Source organism: Furipterus horrens, unplaced genomic scaffold (genome assembly GCF_987537825.1).
Source record: "Furipterus horrens unplaced genomic scaffold, mFurHor1.1.pri manual_scaffold_3, whole genome shotgun sequence".
Classification (NCBI taxonomy): domain Eukaryota; kingdom Metazoa; phylum Chordata; class Mammalia; order Chiroptera; family Furipteridae; genus Furipterus; species Furipterus horrens.
The window spans coordinates 205,532,014-205,550,854 of NW_028327173.1; the positions used below are offsets into that span (position 1 = coordinate 205,532,014).

The following is an 18,841-nucleotide window of genomic DNA, read 5'->3' on the forward strand; positions in this document are numbered from 1 at the left end:
CCACTTCTGCACCGGACTGGTGCGCCTCTAGCTGCTGCCTTGGCTGTCGTTCCCAGAGTGGGTGGGTCTGCGGACGTTCTAGGACCGTGGGGGCCTTTAAACAAGCGGACTCTGCTGAGACAGGCAGTTTCTGCCTCCTCCCCAACCCCCACTGGTCTGCACAGTCAGAAGCAATGAGGCTTGATTTTCCCTGGTGCTGAGACCGTGAGCTTCGCGGTCTGGTGAGGAGCTGGGAAAGCTCCCCAGGTGTCCCTCCTGACTTCTTAAACTGTGTTACTGCGCTTTCCGCTGGCCTGCCGCTGCCGCCCCCACCGCTGCCACTGCCGCTGCTGCTGCCACCACACCGCATCTTCTCCACCTCAGCTCCACCCCTCCTACCTATCTGGGTGAGTATTCCTTCTTTATGTCTTTGTTTGCTGGACTTCCATGCAGTTTGATTTTCTGGAACTTCTGGTTGTTTCTGGTTTTGAGGTAGCTGTGTTCCTTCTTAGTTGTGGAGGGAGACGCAGCGTGTCTGTCTACGCCTCCATCTTGGCCGGAAGTCCTAGAACATTTTTAGTTACAGTAATACCGTAATTACCTCTTCAAGTTAAAAAACTTAAGGGAGAGGGAGACACAAATTAAAAATAAAATATTCACTCAAAAACTGAGGATGTGATTATTAACAGGAGTAATTTCTTTTCCTGAAAACTTTTCTCCATTTTAAAACTCCCTACAATTTGAACACTTTATTACTTTTAGAACTGGAAAACAAACTTTCAAACTGAGAATGATTTTTATAAAGACCATAGTTTAGAGATATATGATTCTGTTTTGGGACTGGAGAAGAAAAACTCCCTTCAGAAGTCATTAAATGTGGTAAATTGTACCCCAGTCTCTGTAACTGAAACCACAAATTCAATAGCCTTCTTTTCTTGCACTACTCTCGGAACCAAACAAATTTCTGGGATTCTCTAAATCTGTAACATAAATATATTATGTTTACACTGCAACATGATTATGCCTAAAATTAGATTTGTCCAAAATTGAAGTTGAATGTAGGTCAAATAGCACTTTAACAAATTCCATTCATCAAAATTTCCACATAAAAAGTATCTCTAGGCTGTCAGCCCATGAATGGCCCACTTCCTTGGAATACTTTCCAATTCATCAAAATCGCAGATACCTGCCCCTCCCCTTCAGCTTACCTATAATAGCGTTTTCCCTGCAGTTTTGTTTCAAGAGAAGTAAATACTTAAAATACCACTGGCTTTCAAGGTGAGTTTTAAGGTTAATGTTTGATTCCAAGTTTCTGTACTGGACTCAATAAAAACACTGTTCAACACGTGCTAGAATTTTACTCAATTCATGACACTTCTACCTTTTACACGACGGAAGACCACCCCTGCGGAAAAAGGGGCCACCGTTCTCTATGTTAAGCGATTTTAACACAATATAACTCGGACGTTTTTTACTGAAGAGAGGTCCCATTCTGAGACAAAACGAGCCTAAGAGCCTGCTGAGTGTGACGACATGCCATTCGATGCTGAGTCGGGAAAGAAAGCATGAAAAGTTCCAGGCAAGCAGCAAAGCCCACACCGCCACCGCGTGCAGCAAGAGCAACCCTCGAGTGAGCTGCTGCCCTGGGACGCGTGTACCTCAACTTTCACAGGTGAGCCTCTCCTTCGGGGGCCCCGCCCCTCACCTGCAGGCTTCCCCTTACAACTGCCATCATGGGGCTCCCCTCTCCTCCAGCACACAAGGGCTATCTACAGGGTCCAAATCAGGGCTGGGCGGTGTATCCCATCCCTTATCAGACGTTACTGATATCGCTACCCCTCCACCCCCAAACTGTTAAATCTTTGAAATGAAAGATAAGCTCATACCTGACTTACGTTAAATTCAAGGAAAGCTGGAAATACCCATAAGTATATTTCTGTTAATTAATTCTTATGTTGAGAATAAACTTTACTTATCTAACCTTAAATTAGCATGTATCTTTGCAGGTCAAAGAAAATTTCAATTTACATACTTCCTGCTTGTTAAAGACTTTAAACAACCCAAACTATTTCAATAAGTTGAATGCCTCCATCCTTGTCCCTCCTCCTACAGAGGAAAGTTCAGGCCTCACCTGAAGGTACCAGAGCTGGAGAGGCAACAATCTGTTCTATGATAATTTTGACATCATCCAACTACCTTCACCCTCCCATCAGAGGTCTTCTGGGTTAACTCCCAACCACTACAAAACTGTCTCCTACGTGAGAGCAGTCTCATCTGACCCCAACCTTGAAAATGTCTCAGCAACAATTTAAAGCTCTATAGCTTCAAGTACAACTGGGAAAACCCAGACTCACATAATACTTCTCATTGATTTTTTCATTTTAGAAACTGTATTTTTAATTAGGTTTAAAATCCAGATAAAGCTCTATTCAATGTCAACTAATAAGTGCAGAAGAAATAACAGACCAAAAAAATAAAAATAAAAAAGAACATCACCATTTTTAACCATATTAATAAAATTGAGGCAAGAATCATTAATGGTTGCTAAAACTATTAGGTAATGATAATAAAAGAACATTTACAACATCTTAAAATATCTCTGCACAGATTAACTATTTGAAATGGAAACTGAAATTTTTTACTGGGAAAACCTGAAAGATACCCAAGTGACAAAGTTAACATCACCAATATTGGGACCAAGTGACAACATGTACCTCTAACGTGAGGAACTGAAATATATCATTTATGTAGTTTTCCTGCTAATAGTGCAAAACCTGAATCTAACCAAGTCTGAGATGCATTTTACAAAACAACTTGCTTGTGCTCTTCAAAAATGTCAGCAGCATAAAGATAAAAGCTGAGAAACCATCAGAATAAGAGAGTAGAGACGCCCTGGCTGGGTGCTCATTCGTTGGCGTGCCGTCCTGTGCACCAAAAGGCTGCATGCAGTTCCATCGCTGGTCAGGGCGCATGCAGAAGACACCCGATCGTTCAACCCCCCCCCCCCCACACTTTCTCATCAATAAGCAAATCCTGGGGTGAGGATTAAAATAATAATAATAATTTTAAAAACACATGACAAGTAAACACAATGTACATTCCTGGGCTGGCTCTTGTATTAGAGGAGGAAAACTGTAAAAAGGACATGATCAGTACAAGCCACCTCAGAATACGTCACTTTGACATAAGGGTCATTCTGAGCGGAAGGCAAGGGAGAAACGGCAGAGACAGCAGGAGGTCTCTGTCCTCCCACTTCTGCGGAGGAGCAGGCCATAAATTCCCCTCTGTGAAGGCATCCCCTCTCCGTCCTCCAGTACAAGGAAGAGGTGACTCATCACTGGAGACACCGGGGACTTAAACCCACATGAACAAGCCGCATCTTCCCTTAGTGTCCCTCCCTGATTTACCTTGCCACAGCTTACCTTCCCCAGAAGCCCAGACCCCTTGTCCTCTGTCTTGTCACATCCCCACAGCTGATCACCCTTTGCTAGAATAGCACACCAGCGCTCAAGCCTAACCACTGCTGCGGGGTTTCGCTTCTTCCTACGTGTCTCCTGCGTGTGTGCCAATAAACCATTTCTCTCATTAATCTGTCCTTTGTCAGTTTAATTAACAGTCCCCATCCACTGAACTAGAACACGGAATTTTTTTTCCTCCCCTATAGGAAACTGGTAAAATTTAAATATTACCAATGTTAAATTCCCTGAATTTAATTAACTGTACTGTGATTATGTAAGAGAATGTTCTTGTTCTTAGAAAGTATACCTCGAATGTTTAGTAGTGAAGAATATAATGCCTAGAACGGTAAATGTGTGGAATTCTATTCCTACAACTAAGTTTGAAATATTTTAAAACATAAAATTAAAAACGAAACTCTACTAAATACTGATAAACCAGTATTTGGCTGTCTAAAGAACACAGAAGAATGAAACTTCCCCAATTTCATTTCAGAGTACTATAAAAAGTAATATTTAAGGTGGCTTTCCCCACTTAAAAACCTTTGTTTTGCCTCCTGAGCCTTAAATTTTTCATTCGTTCAACGAATATTTATTAAGCAAGACATCCCCAATGCAAGAGTGTACTGTGGAGAAGCCGAGAACGGGACTGGAGTTCCGTTTTGCAGAAAGAGCAGTAACAGCACTAGTGAGGACAGGGATCGTGCGGGGCATCACGGGAGCGAGACACCTGCAGGTCAGGTGGGAGAAACTGGGAGCAGCGGCGGGCTGGAGCACCTGTCCACAGCAGAGTGGAGAGAACGCAGCTGGGAAGCCAAGCCGGAGCCAGATCATAGAGGGCCTTCTGTGCGGGTCTACGAGGATTTGAACCTTGTCCCGTCTGCTTCAAGCAAGACTTGGCCCCTGCTTTTCTATTCTCGGCATACACCAAGGGTCCTCACCTAGTTAACCTCAGTCCAAGAACAACTAAGTGTATCCAAGGCCCATAGGCAAGAACCTCTAAACACAACAAGAAACTCCTGAACTTGAACTCTTTCCTTCAGAGCGGACATTCCTTTCCCCAGTTACAAACATCACCTGTACTCACACTGGTTTGCCTGCAACTGCCCCTGCCCCATGAACCACTCACCCGCCTGCCCCAACCCTGGAAGAACCAGGATGGTTCGTCACCCCATCTCTAGCTCCAAGACTCTATCCTTGCCTACCTGCTGCACATTTCCACTTAGAGAGCCACACTTAGCTGCCACACTGTTCCAAAAATTAATCTAAAAAGAAGGATAAAGATTTGCTACTTGCTAAATACAAAAACAAACATGCAAACAAAACTAAACTGTCCATTAAAGGAATTCAGGAATTCTGGGAAAAAGCAGCAGTATCAGAATAAATGAAGCATCCTAAGCTAACAACTCTTATTTCACTCAACTGTGTTACAATTAAACCCAATATATATCTATATTACAGAACAAATTCAGGTGAGAGGGAAGGAAGCAGGCTCAAAGTCAGAGTGGTGACTGAGTCCCCATTGCTACCTGTAAGGCCTCAGTCTGGGCCTCATTTCTACAATGAGACTACAAAGATGTCAGTCCCAGGTCCTCTTGCTCCCCTAAACAATCCACTAATTCATTAGTCAAGTCATATACACAAATCTATAAAAAATACCTAAGATGTTTGGTGAGGGGAAAGAATTGCATATATTAGCAGCAGGAAGTTAAATATATCGACTGTCCTCCTCCCAAAATGTTTTAAAGATACCCCTATTTTATACCTCACATATACATTTTTTATTATTACTTAGAAACAATCCTTCAAAGAGCAATAAAGCATATGTTAAATTATAATTCACTGGTTGGATTAATCCAAAGTGAATTTTGGTCAAAGATTAAAAATTTAGTTCCCAATATAATTACAGATTTCACACACCAATAGCTTTTGAATATCATTACTTTCCAGGGAACCTTGTCCACACAAATCACACTTGTGCCTAAGAGTATTAAAAACCTAAGTTAGGTGGCATTAACCACTGTCTATTCTTCAATACACACAGGGGTGTTCTTTATATTACTTAATGATCTCTTAAAAAGTTGTATTTTTTCCAACCAGAGCGAAGTTCTATCTGGCTATTTTTAGTGTCAATTATGTTCTAGTGGCCACGCCAGGAAATACTTCAGGTGAAGTTGACAAATTCCTTGAAAAAACACAATTTACCACAGTTAACCTCTAAGGAGATAGAAAATTTGAAGAGGCCTATACCTTTTAAAGAAAATGATTAAAAACTGATTATTAAAAACTCCAAGTCCAGATGTCTTTCACCAGTGATTCTTCTAAATATTTAAAGAATAACTCCGATCTTGAAAACAAGCTCTTTAGGACAGAAAGAAGAGAGAATACGTCCCGACTCTTATTTTGAGCCAGCCATAAACTTGACACCAAAACCTAACGAGGACACAGTAAAATTACAGACCGAGCTCTCAAACAAAAATCATAAAAATCCTAAACAAAATCCTAGCAAACTGAATCCAGGAAGAGAAAAGAAAAATGCATCATAACAAGTTTTGGTTTGTCACAGGAATGCAAAGATGGCTTAACATAAACTAAAAAAAAATCAACTGATTTATTACAACTTACTATGAAGCTACAGTAATTAAATAATGTGGGTGCAGGTACAAGAATAGAGAATGAAACAATAAAATATGGAAACAGACCCACATATATAAGGTTAAAGACAAAAATACTGTGATACAGCAGGAAAAAGAACGCTGTCTCCAGATGAAAGCTAGGTGGTGGATCCAGATGGAAAAAAATGAATTTTGACCCCTGCACCTCCCATCACACACAAAAATCAATGCCAGTTAGATTATATACCTAAATGTACAAAATCAAACAATACAGTTATTTTAAAAAACACATGGAATACCTTCATGTCCTTGGGGTGAGCAGAAATTTCTTAGACGAGATACAAAAAGCACTAATAAAGGGAAAACATTGACAAACTGGACTGCATTAAAATCAGAACTGTTCACTAAATGACCTTATCAAGAGTGAAAAGGGACGCCAGAGTAGGAGATACATAAACAACCCCAACAAATCAATAAGCAAAAGGCAGACAAGCAAATAGGATGGGCATAAAGGACTTCACAGCAGAGGATATAAAAATGGTCAATAAACTTCATAAGCAATTAGAGTAATCGAATTATTGGGTTGGCCAGAAAGTACATTTATCATTAACAATAAATAAATGTAATGAGTCAGTACGGGGACGGTGCCTAGGAGAGGGCATTAAGAGGAGCTTATACAATACTGGGCATATTTGTTCCTTGAACTGGGCACTGGTTACAGGTGTGTTCACTTTGTATCTCCCTGTGACTTATGCACTTGCCTGTTTATCTAATGGAACCGACTTAAAGTTTATTTTAAAAGAGAAGAAAACAATCCTTAACACAATATGTAAAAATTCTTCATTTATCACGGTGGGTATGAAATAGCAAAAGCCCCCAGAGAAAGAGGGGAAGGGAGAAAAGTTAACTTTATTAGACTTGTAAATACCATTATCTGGTTTAATATTATCCTCAAACAACACTAAGCATCATCTCCACTTTACAGAGATTTGAAATAAGGTATTAAAAGCCATCTGACTAACAAATGGGAGAGGTGGAAGTCTACTTAAAATTCTGTCTGACTCCCTTAAGTCCACAATATACCTAACGAGGTGTCTATTTACACTGATTTGCCAGTCAAAACTAAGCTGCATCTGGGTAAGTCCCTTTTGATCTCAAGGGGTTGAAAAAGATGTGGATCCAATTTCAGATAAAAGGCAGAATAACTAAATATTTTATTTTTCTGAATCTGCATAAACATACCAAGTAAACACTGCTTTAACTGCAAAGCCCTAGCAACTGAAATCAGTCCTGTTCACTCACACTTCTCCTGGCCCTTCCAGCCTAGAAACATAGATGCTCAATGAATACACAATAACCGACCACATGTCTCACAATTTTTTCTAGTATTTTTATTCCATTCGGCTGCAGACTAAACATGACTTAAACTGCTCAACACAAACACGACATAATGACTTCTTTCTCTAGTGAATGAAAAGTTCTATCGTAAGAGAGACTATCATAAAGGGGGTTCAGACACAGTAAATCAAACTAAATTAATTTTATAGAAACGACAATGTACTGTGTAATACTTTTTCTTTACTCAATACGAACAACACAGTAAGCATTTTGCCACAGCATTTGTTGCTCAGGCAAGACACAGATTTCACTTGTATGTTATGTGTGGGTGTATACTGTACCCCTGGCTGGTTTAGCTCAGTGGATTGAGCGTCGGCCTGCGAGCTAAGTGTCGCTGGTTCGATCTTCCAGTCAGGGTACATCAGAGAAGGAAAACTCTGACTCCAAAAAACCTCCGCTGCCTTGCGGCATACCTCTTCAGGGGAAAGGCTAAGGGAGTAAACCCCGACAGAAAATCCGGAGCCGGAGTCCCTAAGGCGGTTTGACGTTGTAGTCAACACCGGCAACTCCTGCGGCGCACCTGAAGCCAAGCTGTATCGACTCCGTCTTTCCCTTGGACCCTTCAGCTGCGAAGAGAGGGGGGGTCTGCTGCATGGGCAACAGCAGACCGTCCATATCACCCTGCCCAGGCTCTGTAGCTTCAGCTTCACTGGAGAGGACACTCCAGCGTCATTGCAAGATGTCGATTCAACACGGGAGGAGACAGATACCGTGTCACTCCCGAGTCGGACTGCACAGCCATTCTCGGCGGTGCAGATAGACTCTTGTGAAGCTACACCATCGTCTCTCGAGACGGACGGCTGCCGACGATACTGTCTGTGTATATGTATGTGTGTGTCTATGTTAAAGAGCCTTTAAAAATATGTATTTTCCTACTCTTGGCCAAAGTATGGACCCAACTCATATGTTAAAAAGCAAAACAAAACAAAAAACAACCTTCTAGAATACCCCTAATGCTCAGGAACAGGAAAAGTTACAGGTTTACAAAGATTGCATGTAAAAATACTATTCTCCTTCAGAATACCTGTTCATACAGGGCGGGGCAAAAGTAAGTTCGTGTTTGTATGGAAAATAATACGGTAATAAAGAATAATACGAGAATACATTATGCTTCACTTACCCACAACTGTAAACCTACTTCTGTCCCACCCTGTATGTCAGCGGAAACTGTTTACAAATGTATCCTAAAATTGGCAATGCCTTATTGTTGCAAGAAGTGTTGGAAACCAAGGTCCATATATTATAAAAGCAATAAAGAATTACTCCCTCCAGGATACTGATACAGTAGCATGTAGAAACTGCAGCTTGCCTTAATTCCAGTTCCATTTACATACTACATTTAAATACCTAATTTAGGTGGTTCTATTAATTGTCCATGTTTTTATCAACAAAATTCTGCATTTTCCTTAAAACACCCAAAATAATGTTTGGTATATTAACAAATTGTTTAAGTTTGTACTTAAAAAGATTTAATTTTTTCTTTTTAATGTTTAGCTATACAAAACTGTGAAAAAGCCTATGTAATCCCACTACAGTGTGATATTAAAACAAAAGCTTTCAAAATTAAAGCACCAGGTTAACTATTAGACACTTCTCTTCTCACTAGCAGTGCCAGAGGGCTCTCGATAGGTTACTTGGGCTTCACCATATTGATCAGATAGAAAGCATTAAGCAGTTTCAGATTCTCATCCATTAACAGACATTTAGCAAACTGTACTAGATGCAGAGATAGAAGATGAAAAGACTCAATTGTCTGAAAGATTCTGCCACCCATTCAAGGCAAAAATCTGACTTTATCTACTTTTTAAGACTATTTCCCAGGGTTTTCATCTTACATTTCTTGCTCAGACGCTCTCAATTCCATCACGTCCTTTCTTCTGGTCACTGTATACGAACCTTAACGCTCAGCAAATGCAGCCTCTCTCTTTAACATCTAATACTTATTTAGAATCGCAGCTTGAAGTAGAGAGGTACCTGAATTATATGGGTGCTTTGAAGATTACTGATTATAACACACGCTTGAGACTTGTAAATGTTCTCATTTTACAGTGAGAAATTAAAGGTAAGTCTAGAAAGGCCAAGGTGACCTTCTCTTAACATGCAGCTAGTTATTCAGAAGTAAAACCAAACGAGAACACAGGTGTCTTTACCAGCCATTATTTTACCCTGTTCATTCAGTTCCAATCATGTGGAACTCTTGCCTCAATTATCCAGAACTTTGTTGTTCCTGAGTTAACCTATTATTTGTCATTACGTGTGCAGACACACCTAAATGAGGTGTCTGTGGAGAGTGTCGAGGGGGAATTCCTGTACCTCCTAACACTTTATGTAAGATTACGACTATGTACAAACCAGAGGGCTCCAAAGAGTAAAAGCCGCTGGCCACATCAAGTACGTGTGACACAGAAAAAGTTTATGCTGGTTCAAAACACAGATTTAAGGATGATACATCTATTCATGCATAATCGAAGAATGGTTATTTAGAGGGAGTTGCCGATATTTAAGGCACTACTACACTTGGTATCACTAAAATCACCAGAGCGATGCACACCTGTATTACGAAAGCTTTTTTATTATGCCTGAGGCTTCTATCTAGTTTCTCCAAAATGGCATGTGAAAAATGTTTCTCTATCATTTGTAAAACATTCTGTCCATATATTATTAATGTCATTTTGGTAAGAATTTAAACAGTTGCTTATTCTTCATACAGGAGAAAAGTCTGCTTCTCCTGGTTAATTGGTATACTTCCTTTCATTAGTCAATGCCAACTATAATTAGTACTGTTTCCTCTTTTGCTCTAATATTTAATTTGAAAAACAAAAGAAAAACCTTTAGTTCCATGCACATGGCGAGCTAACCTGGCCCTAAGCTTCTCATCTCACTCCCTCCAGCCCCCTCCGCACTGCAGCCCCCAACCTTTACCATTTTCGGTCCTTTCAAAGACCTATTAAGACCATCTCAAATCCTTTCTCAAAACAGACAAATAATAAAACATACAGAACATCTACTGGGCTCTGAGAATGAGCTAAACTCCTGCATGTCCAGAAAAGCACAGCACAAGGTAAACGAGATCACTGGCCCCAGCTTACCGCTTACACACGTTAGACACAGGCCTTACCGGTGCCGGCCTCCGACACCCAAGAGCACGGCCCAGCTCCACGATAGGGCAGTGGAATACACTCAGTTACTGTGAGTACCATCTGCCAGACACTGAGAGGAACTGCGATCATAAAAACGAGTCAGTCCTGGCCCTCAAGGAGATTAAAGTCTTTTACGGCAAAGAGGAACTGTTGAAGAAAAGCTGCCCAGTCTGGAACAGCCCTGAGAAAATTCATACTGCGAAAAATTCTAAGTCCAGCATTTTCATGACCAAGAAACAATCTGTCCACTTCTGGGCATATACCCCAAAGAAATGGAGGCAGGGGCTCAAACAGGTATTTGTACACCTGTGCTCGCAGCAGCATTAGTCACAAAGCCAAAAGGCAGAAGGAACCCAGGTGTGCACCGACGGATGAACGGGTCAATACAATGTGGTGTGTACCTGTACCATGAACCGTATTCAGCCCGAAAAAAGGAAGGAAATCCTGACCCAGGCTACGATGTAAATGAACCCTAAGTGAAATAAACCAGTCGCAGAAGAACAAATGCTGTCTGATTCCACTTGTGTGAGGTGCCAAGAGCAGCCGTGTCTGGGGCTGGAGGGAGGGCATGGGAGTCAGTGCACAACGGGCACAGAGCTTCACTTAAAGAAGATGAAAAACTTCGAGAGATGGATGGTGGTGATGGTTGAGAAACAATGTGTATTTAATGCCACAAAACTGTGCACTTAAAAGTGGTTAAAATGACAAATTTTGTTATGTATTACATATCTTACCAAAAAAAAGACACAAAAAACCAAAATTGGAAATATTCAAATAATGGGAGGTCACCTGAACATTTAAGTTACACAGTGTTTCGTTCACCCAATAAGCATTAACTAAAGACTTATCTACATGTTATACAGGCTTTTCCCCTAAAATCCACTTAGAACAGCAACGTATCACAACGAGAAGAGCACCCGCTCAAGGGCTCTGAACTTGAACTAGAACAATCCTGGTCCCGCCACCTCCTCCCGGCGTCCCGGTCCGGACTGAATGAGAATGCACCTGACACACCTTGGCACGTCACAAGGAGGCGTTTCTTATTAATAAACAGTCCCCTTCTCCCCTTTCCGCAGGTACCGACCACAGGGTGTTAAGGCCCCGGGAGAGAGAACGGCTATTAAATATCTACTTTCTCAAATGAAACAAGCATCTCACAGACAGCAGCAAGAATAAATATCTCAAAGCCAGAGAAGCCGTTCTTCCTGGAAGGCAGCTCTGCACTCAACGTAACGCCCAACGGGGGACACCGCAAAACCACCGCAAGTAAGACCACGAGCCGCATCCAAGTAAAACGTCTTCTGGAACCAAGAGAATAAAACTTGGCAGTGGCGAAACGCCCTCACTCTCCCGCGTGTGCACAGAGCCACGAGCACCTTACCCTTTAATGATGCCGTGGTAGCCTAAAAAATAAAGCCTGCCCTTGCTAAAATCACCACAGGAAAAGAAAGTCTTTTCTCCCCAAATCAGAGCAATACCTCCCTTTTTAAAACAGCATTTTGATGCCATGAATAAACCCGTAAACCACCATTACCATTTAAATGCTTAAGGGCGACCATATTAAAAGCAATCTTGAGTGTTTTCTAACCTACTGGCAGTTTTATAAAATATGGCCTAAAATGAAGTCTTGAAATAATTCTATGTGTGTATATACATGGCATACAGTCCACAGAATACACACGTGCCAGACGTAGCCACGCGATTACCCCAGAACCCAGTTCCTGCAGATATCAGTAATGCTGAAATTACTGTCGCTGGCCACCTCACCCAGGATCCTGTACCATCCTGCACCCTGTAATAAATTACTGGGGCTCTTGGTTAAGATGGGTAGGTTTATTTAGAAGTTTTAATGTTTACATCAATATATTTTTCAACCTAATCTTTAATTTTTATTGTACTTTTCCATTACCACATATCCTTGAAAGCATATCAAAAAACGTATCATGTCCACAGTACCTAACTCCTGCCCTTCTCCATTCACTGAGCGCGCTGCACGTGAACCACACTCAGACAACGGAAAATCAGAAATGTAAAGAAAAGGCAAAGAACAAAGCACCTCAAGCAGCACCGACTGCAAAGTAATCGTCTAATTAGACGAATGTTTTTAAAGCGCGCTCGCTCTAGTCAGAACACCTCGCCTTCCGTGGCTGAGCAGCGCGTGCCTTTGCAGCAGGACTTTCTCCACACTCACGCTCACACACTCGCGCGGGGCACACGCCACTCACACACTCACACACACCCACTCACACCCGCGTGGGAGCACACACCACTCACTCATACATTCACACACACCCATACACGCACATACACACACCCGCGCGGGGGCACACACCACTCACACACACACCCATACATGCACAACTCACCTCACTCATACACGCACATACACACACACCCGCGCGGGGGCACACACCACTCACTCATACATTCACACACACCCATACACGCACATACACACACCCGCGCGGGGGCACACACCACTCACACACACACCCATACATGCACAACTCACCTCACTCATACACGCACATACACACACACCCGCGCGGGGGCACACACCACTCACTCATACATTCACACACACCCATACACGCACATACACACACCCGCGCGGGGGCACACACCACTCACACACACACACACCCATACATGCACAACTCACCTCACTCATACACGCACATACACACACACCCGCGCGGGGGCACACACCACTCACTCATACATTCACACACACCCATACACGCACATACACACACACCCACGCGGGGGCACACACCACTCACACACACACACCCATACACGCACAACTCACCTCACTCATACACGCACATACACACACACCCACGCGGGGGCACACACCACTCACTCATACATTCACACACACCCATACACGCACATACATACTCGCGCAGGGGCACACACCACTCACACACACCCATACACTCACAACTCTCCTCACTCGTACACTCACACACACACGCACGGGGACACACCACACACACACACACACACACACACACACGCGACAGCAAGGACTCCCCGCTCGTCCCCGTCATTGCAAACCCCCAGGCTCCCGAAGATACACCGCGCGGTTGGGTAGCTCTGTATTGCGGGCAGAGCCGGAGGGGCAGCCCCGCTTTCCCAGATAAGCTTCGCCAATCTGATGCGCTACCTTCACACACACACTGATTTCCCAGAGCCTATCCAGAAACCCTTGCTCCTCCGCAGGCCCAGAAGTTCTGGCACAAAAACATCGCAGGGGAGGGGCGGGGCGGAAAGATGGCCTCGGCCAGCCGCCCCCTGGGACCCAGACCTGGTCACCTGCCAGTAAACACGAACAATCCTCCCAATTCTTCCCGGGCGGGCCCCGAACGCTTCCTTCCCTCCCCGGCCCTTCGAGGGCGTCCAGCGACGCCCAGAGCAGTGACCCCACCACCGCACGTCCCCGGGATGCTCCCGAGACACCCTGCCGTCACCGCACCCCTCCGAGCGCGTAGCCGGACCTGTCAAACCCCTGCTCCCCGCCGGCCGGGAAGAGCGCGGATGCCGCGCTGCGCTCCGCTCCTTGTGCGGAGGCGCCTGTGTCCCCGTCCAGGGCTGGAACGACCGCACAAAGTGACTCGAAAGCGGCGGCTCAGGAGGTGGACTAGGGTCGGGGCGGGCGCAGAGTCCGGCGGACGGATGCGGGCCAGGCGGGTGGATGCGGGCCCGGCGGGTGGATGCGGGCCCCGCAGGCCGCGCCGCCCAGGACCAGGCGAGGCCGCGCCTCCTGCCCGTGCCGTCTCCGCCCCGCAGGCCAGGCCGGAGCGCGGGCCCAGGGCCGGGGCGCCCACGCGGGCCGGGCGCAGAGGCAGGCGCGGGGCCGGGCGGAGCCGCTCCCCGCCCCGGACACAAAGCGGCTCCGCAAGAACCCGCCTCACCTGCAGCACGGGGCGCCGCGGGCCTTCGAGAACCATCGGACCCCGCTCCGGCGCGTGCGTCACAGCCCAGGCCTCCCGGTGCCGCCCGGCGCCGCCGCTGCCGCCATTTCCTCCCGCTCGCCGTCGCCTCGTCCCCGCTGTCAGGTTACTCCATTCACCTGGGCCTGGAGCAGCCTGCGCCGCGCCGCGCCTCCGCCTCGACCCCTCCCGCCGGCGCCTGCGGAGACTGCGCAGCGCCCGGCTCGCCCGAAGCCCGCGCACAGCCCGCGGCAACGGCGCACTGCCGCTTGGAGAATCCCACTGGCGCCCGCACCGCCCCGTCCGCCCCCACGCTCCGCTCGCCCCGCGCCAGCATGAGAGCGAGCCTGTGATTGGACGGAGCGCGGCGGTGAAAGGTTAACGCCGGCCACTCAGCCACTCAGGAGCCGGGAGACAGCGGGCGCGGGGCGGCGGAGGTGGCGGGGGCCGAGAGGTGTTTGCGGCCCAGCGCCCGGCCGGCCCCGGGCGTTCCAGAGCCCCGGGCGTTTCAGAGCCCCGGGCGTCCCAGGGCGCCGTGCTTCGCCTTTTCGGACTCCGTGGGCTCGCGCGCGGAGCTGGCGGACGCTCACTCAGCGTGGCCGCAGCTGCCGGCTCTCGGAACTCATCCGCCTCCATTGTTGCCCTTTCTGGCACCCACCGCCCCCTAAGCGTGGCCCTGCCTCACCGCCGTAACTGTTCCCCGTGGGGCTCGGCGTCCTTTTGCCACTTGCCTCCCGTTTTTAAAAGACCTTCCCACGCTTGTCTTACTCCCACGTTAGTGGTTTAGGGGGCCAATGCATTTGGGGGCACAAGAGACCCCACGTCCCACCCCCGACCCCGGCACTGGGACGACCACAGACTGCGATGGGGACAGTGGCCCGCCTTATGGCAGTTGTTCATTTGCAGGGGTTGTGACCTGTACCATGCCTTGCAGCATGAATTAAAATAATGGAGGTCCAGTGAGTGGCTTAAGGTAAAATGCTATTAATTTATCCCAAAGTGTGGACAACTCATCCAGAGGACGCACTCCCGGCGCGGTGCGGCACCAGCGACTGTGCCTCTGCTCACGCGTTAGCACCTACTGTGTGCTGGGCCCTGCCTGGGTCAGCGCGGCTCAACCCAGAGCCCGACTGTGCACGTACTGAAAATGTAGCTAGTCCCCGCTGAGACGTGCCGGTCGCAACTCGGATGCCTGTGTTCTTAACCTAAAAAGAATGTACAACATCTCACTCAGCGGTTCATATTGCTTCCGTGTTGAAGTGGTAATATTTTTTCATAGGTGGGAATAAATGTCAGTGTCATGTGCGTCTTTTTAAAATGTGAGCGCTGGAAAAATGTGAATGCTTCCTACAGCTCGCGTTGTATTGCTGTTGGGCAGGCTGGTGTAACCCTGCGGTCCTTACGGATGGACCCCGCGCGGCAGGTGCGTCATTGCCCGCCAGCCCCTGTCTTATTAAGATGAACAAAATACATAACCTCCAGCAAGTAAACAGCTAGTAAGTCAACAACTGCGATGTGAACCCAGGTATTCTGGCTTTGAAACCGGTGTGCTCCAATCACCAGCTGGACTCAAATTTTGGTCATACGGTTACTGTCAATCCACATAAACAGGGAGTGTTCGTGGGTAAAGCAAGGAAATAGTCAGCTGCTCTTGGCAGACTTCTCAAAGAGTAACGTTTCTTCTATGGTAAGCGCTGTGGCAATAGATCTCCCCAGGTACACATGGAAAGGCTTGGGGGAGATAAAACTTTGTGAGAAGGACGGCATCACAGGGTGGGGCCAGCCACTGGGGGCCGCTGGCAGTGGGACTTGGTGGGCAGGTAAAACTTTCAGCCCCTCCCACTGTCCATTCAATCTGTCAAAATTATCTGGGCTCATCTGATTTCATCAGTTATTAAATTGTTTCCAATACATGGCTCATCCATCAGAAAGCATTAAAAGGTATACCATAAAAAGAATCTCTCCCTAACACCTGTTCCCATGCCCAAACATGTAGCCACTATATTTTGCTTATTCTTCTAGAGAATTTTTTATGCCTGTTAAAGCCAAGACCTTCCCCAACTTACAAAAATGGTAGTATGCCATACACAATTATTGCATTTTATTTTTCATTGCTTAATATATCGAGATGTCTATTGCAATATATACAGAGTTCCTCACTGTTCTTTCAATTTCCATAACTTTTTTATTGTAGGGATGTGCCATAATTTATTTTACCAGTACTCTATTGATGGGCATTTAAAGTTCCAGTCTTTTGCAATTAAACTTTGATCCATTTGGAATTGATTCAGTATTTGGGGTGAGTTATGGATCCAAAATAATATTTTTTTCAGATGGCTACACAGATTGCCATTTATTGGCCATTTGTTGAAGGGTTCACTTCTAGACTCTATTTTGTCTCAATGGTGTATCTGTTCATCCTCCGGTTGCTGGTTTGTTTTAAATCTGGAGACAAAAGCTTGTAAGGGGTAGTGTTTCACACTTAGTTTAGGTCACTAAAAATCTTAGAGCTAATTAATATTTTAGCCCTTATTAAGCAACAGTATAGTAGTACCATGTGGTATGCATTTTCTGTGGGCTAATTTTTATTTTCCCTTTGCCCTGGTTATATTCCACAATTAGTTTATTTTTATTTTTTTTGTAGAACAAATGAGGATATAAATATACCCATTTATGACCCTGTTTACACGTAACAGAAACCAACCTGAAGTAACTTAACCAAAATGGAAGAATTTATCATAAGGATACAGGGTTTTCTCACAAAGGCCAGGAATGGGAATACAGCCATGCCTTAGCACAGGACTAGAACCAGGAGTTGTACCCTGGCTGGTTTGGCTCAGTGGATTGAGCGTCAGCCTGCGAGCTAAGTGTCGCTGGTTCGATCTTCCAGTCAGGGCACATCAGAGAAGGAAAACTCTGACTCCAAAAAACCTCTGCTGCCTTGCGGCATACCTCTTCAGGGGAAAGGCTAAGGGAGTAAACCCCGACAGAAAATCCGGAGCCGGAGTCCCTAAGGCGGTTTGACGTTGTAGTCAACACCGGCAATTCCTGCGGCGCACCTGAAGCCAAGCTGTATTGACTCCGTCTTTCCCTTGGATACTTCAGCTGCGAAGAGAGGGGGGGTCTGCTGCATGGGCAACAGCAGACCCTCCATATCACCCTGCCCAGGCTCTGTAGCTTCAGCTTCACTGGAGAGGACACTCCAGCGTCATCGCAAGATGTCGATTCAACACGGGAGGAGACAGATACCGTGTCACTCCCGAGTCGGACTGCACAGCCATTCTCGGCGGTGCAGATAGACTCTTAAGAAGCTACACCATCGTCTCTCGAGACGGACGGCTGCCGACGAGAACCAGGAGTTGGAAAGCTTCCAGGAACCCAAGATACTCTCTCTGTCCTCCCTTGATTTTTTGTGTGTATCTGCTTCATCTGTGCATCTCTCTCTACTAATCTGTGTTCCCTGCTTTTCTATCTACATAGGAGAATATAGCCACCCCCACATTCGGCTAGGAAGCCAGGCCAGTGTGGGGTCAGAGCCCAAGTAAAGAAGGTAGGGCCACTTGAAAGTCAAGTGCCTGGTTATGTGGAGGGGAACTACCCAAAGAAAAACTATATTGAGGATAACAGGAGCCAGATTTCTCACCATTGGAGAAGGGGTGACAGATACACTAACAAGAAAAGCAAGAAGGCTTGTGTGATTGGATTGGAATTACATAGAGGTATTGATGTGAATTCAAGGTTTTCAATATTTATACCTATAAAAATAAATATAAATATTTTAAGTACCATATAGAAGAGTCTGGAACATCTTGTTGTGCCAGAAAGTATGAAAATGTTCAAGGACTGATGGAGACATTTCAAAAAGGCAAAGCAGTCACCTTGAAGGGGTTTCTACTGGCCAAATATGGGGCAATTTGAGCATAAAAATAAATTATAGGAGACTATAGCCCATGTAATAAAGTACAGTCCTTGAGTTCACACTGATATTTTTAAATGAATGAATAAACAAGGAAAGGAGACAGCTCTTAGAGTAGAACGCAGCCAATAAATTTGGAAGAATGATGGAATTAGAAAACCACCATTTGGCATTCATCAGACAAGAAATGTCCATGTTCATTCAATCTAGTAGGTAAAAGTTGGACAAGGAATGAGATATTTACATAGGTCCAAAGCATCTCCCCATAAAATTCTTTAAAAAAATGAGAACTTCACAAAAGAGAATCTAGCACTCGCCACCTTACTCAAGTATTCTCACTGTCAGACTTCCCGTCCAGATGGCGTCCTAGGTAGGCACAGCTCACCTCCTCACACAACCT

The 18,841-nt window shown here is 45.4% G+C and overlaps 1 protein-coding gene across 2 annotated transcripts in view; it reads right to left on the reverse strand.

Moving 5' to 3' along the window:
* DICER1 (dicer 1, ribonuclease III) overlaps positions 1-14,767 on the reverse strand; it is a 65,800-nt gene extending 51,033 nt beyond the window's left edge. Inside the window, exon 1 of one of the 2 annotated variants that reach the window (XM_090271358.1) lies at positions 14,508-14,767. In XM_090271358.1, coding sequence (XP_090127484.1) covers positions 14,508-14,543 — 36 coding nt within the window. In that variant the 5' untranslated portion in view covers positions 14,544-14,767. The remainder of the gene's footprint in view (positions 1-14,507) is intronic. The other variant, XM_090271359.1, reaches the window with a different exon arrangement.
* Positions 14,768-18,841: the final 4,074 nt, after the last annotated feature.